Below are 1,077 nucleotides of genomic sequence, written 5' to 3'. Positions count from 1 at the left end.
AAGAAAATCTTTCTTTTTTTCAGTGTTTACCAGAGTTTTTATCTTTGGATAGCAGATTTGTGTTCATGTTGGATACTGGTGTCAACATATATATCTGGGTGGGAAAGACATCTAAAGCAGTCACCAAAACAAAGACAAGGTAAGAACACTTCTTCAGCATTAATCGTTGTCCCCAACCCATTTAAACCTTCATGCAGGAAATTAATCTTGTATATGATGGTAATATCAGGATATTGTGTGTGTTAATAGACGGTTAATGATCATACTGAAACATTATATTTTCGCCCTGTTTAATTCATGATCCTGTGTACGTTACACAGGGTGTATAAAATATGCAGTGTGTGAGTTAAATTTGGTGTGCACATCAATACTGTCCGAATTCTGTATATACATTCATGTTGGCAAGTCTTGTGCTAAATTTTGACAGATTGTCAATGTGATGCTTGCATATTTTGCATAAAATTTTGATTGGTTAACCGATTTCTATGTAAGAAATTTCTTGTAGTGTCAATTTCTAAGAAACATTTTACTGTTACGGTAAGTCTGCCGAGACTTCTTCTTCATATCGAACAGTATGTTTATTTGTTTGTTTTCAATTTAGACCAGTTTGGATAGGTTTCAGGTTATACTGTATTTCACAAGTCCGGAATAGCATTACATGGTTAAGGTAGATTGTTTGGATCAGAGTTAATGTTGAAGGTTACTGTGGTATTAAGGTCAGTAGGTCACAAAAATAACATTTAATTGTTAAGTTTCTTTTGCTTAAGAAATATTTTTTCTTTTTATTGTAGACTTATAGCAGAGAAAATTAATAAGAATGAAAGGAAAGGAAAAGCAGAGATCCACATGGAAGTTCAAGACAAGGAATCAGCAGCGTTCTGGCGAGGATTAGGGGGAGCTCCACCAATGCCTATAGTGGTTAGTACAGTAACTCAAACATACCAAGGAGTCAGTGGTAGGGGGAGCTCCACAGATTCTTATAGTGGTTAGTACAGTAACTCAAACATACCTAGGAATCAGTGGTAGAGGGAGCTCCACAGATGTTTATAGTGGTTGGTACAGTAACTCAAACATACC

At 35.6% G+C, this 1,077-nt stretch overlaps 1 protein-coding gene across 1 annotated transcript; it reads left to right on the top strand.

Annotated features, from left to right (window-relative positions):
• Window positions 1–28: 28 nt before the first annotated feature.
• LOC110440781 (protein flightless-1 homolog) lies at window positions 29–1,024 on the top strand. Its single transcript, XM_021483917.1, has 2 exons — window positions 29–139; window positions 792–1,024. Exons 1-2 carry the CDS (start codon window positions 66–68, stop codon window positions 988–990), a joined length of 273 nt encoding a protein of 90 aa, XP_021339592.1. The 5' UTR covers window positions 29–65; the 3' UTR covers window positions 991–1,024.
• Window positions 1,025–1,077: the final 53 nt, after the last annotated feature.

The sequence above is a fragment of the Mizuhopecten yessoensis genome, unplaced genomic scaffold (assembly GCF_002113885.1).
Source record: "Mizuhopecten yessoensis strain PY_sf001 unplaced genomic scaffold, ASM211388v2 scaffold708319, whole genome shotgun sequence".
In the NCBI taxonomy this organism is placed as follows: domain Eukaryota; kingdom Metazoa; phylum Mollusca; class Bivalvia; order Pectinida; family Pectinidae; genus Mizuhopecten; species Mizuhopecten yessoensis.
The sequence above is the reverse complement of the archived record's forward strand: the minus strand, read 5'-3'. Positions and strand labels throughout refer to the sequence as shown.

Excerpts from the sequence above, each read along its gene's own strand:
- LOC110440781 (XM_021483917.1), top strand. The coding sequence starts at position 66 with ATGTTGGATACTGGTGTCAACATATATATCTGGGTGGGAAAGACATCT. Across the intron at positions 140-791 it reads GTCACCAAAACAAAGACAAG|ACTTATAGCAGAGAAAATTA; the intron begins GTAAGAACACTT and ends TTTTTATTGTAG.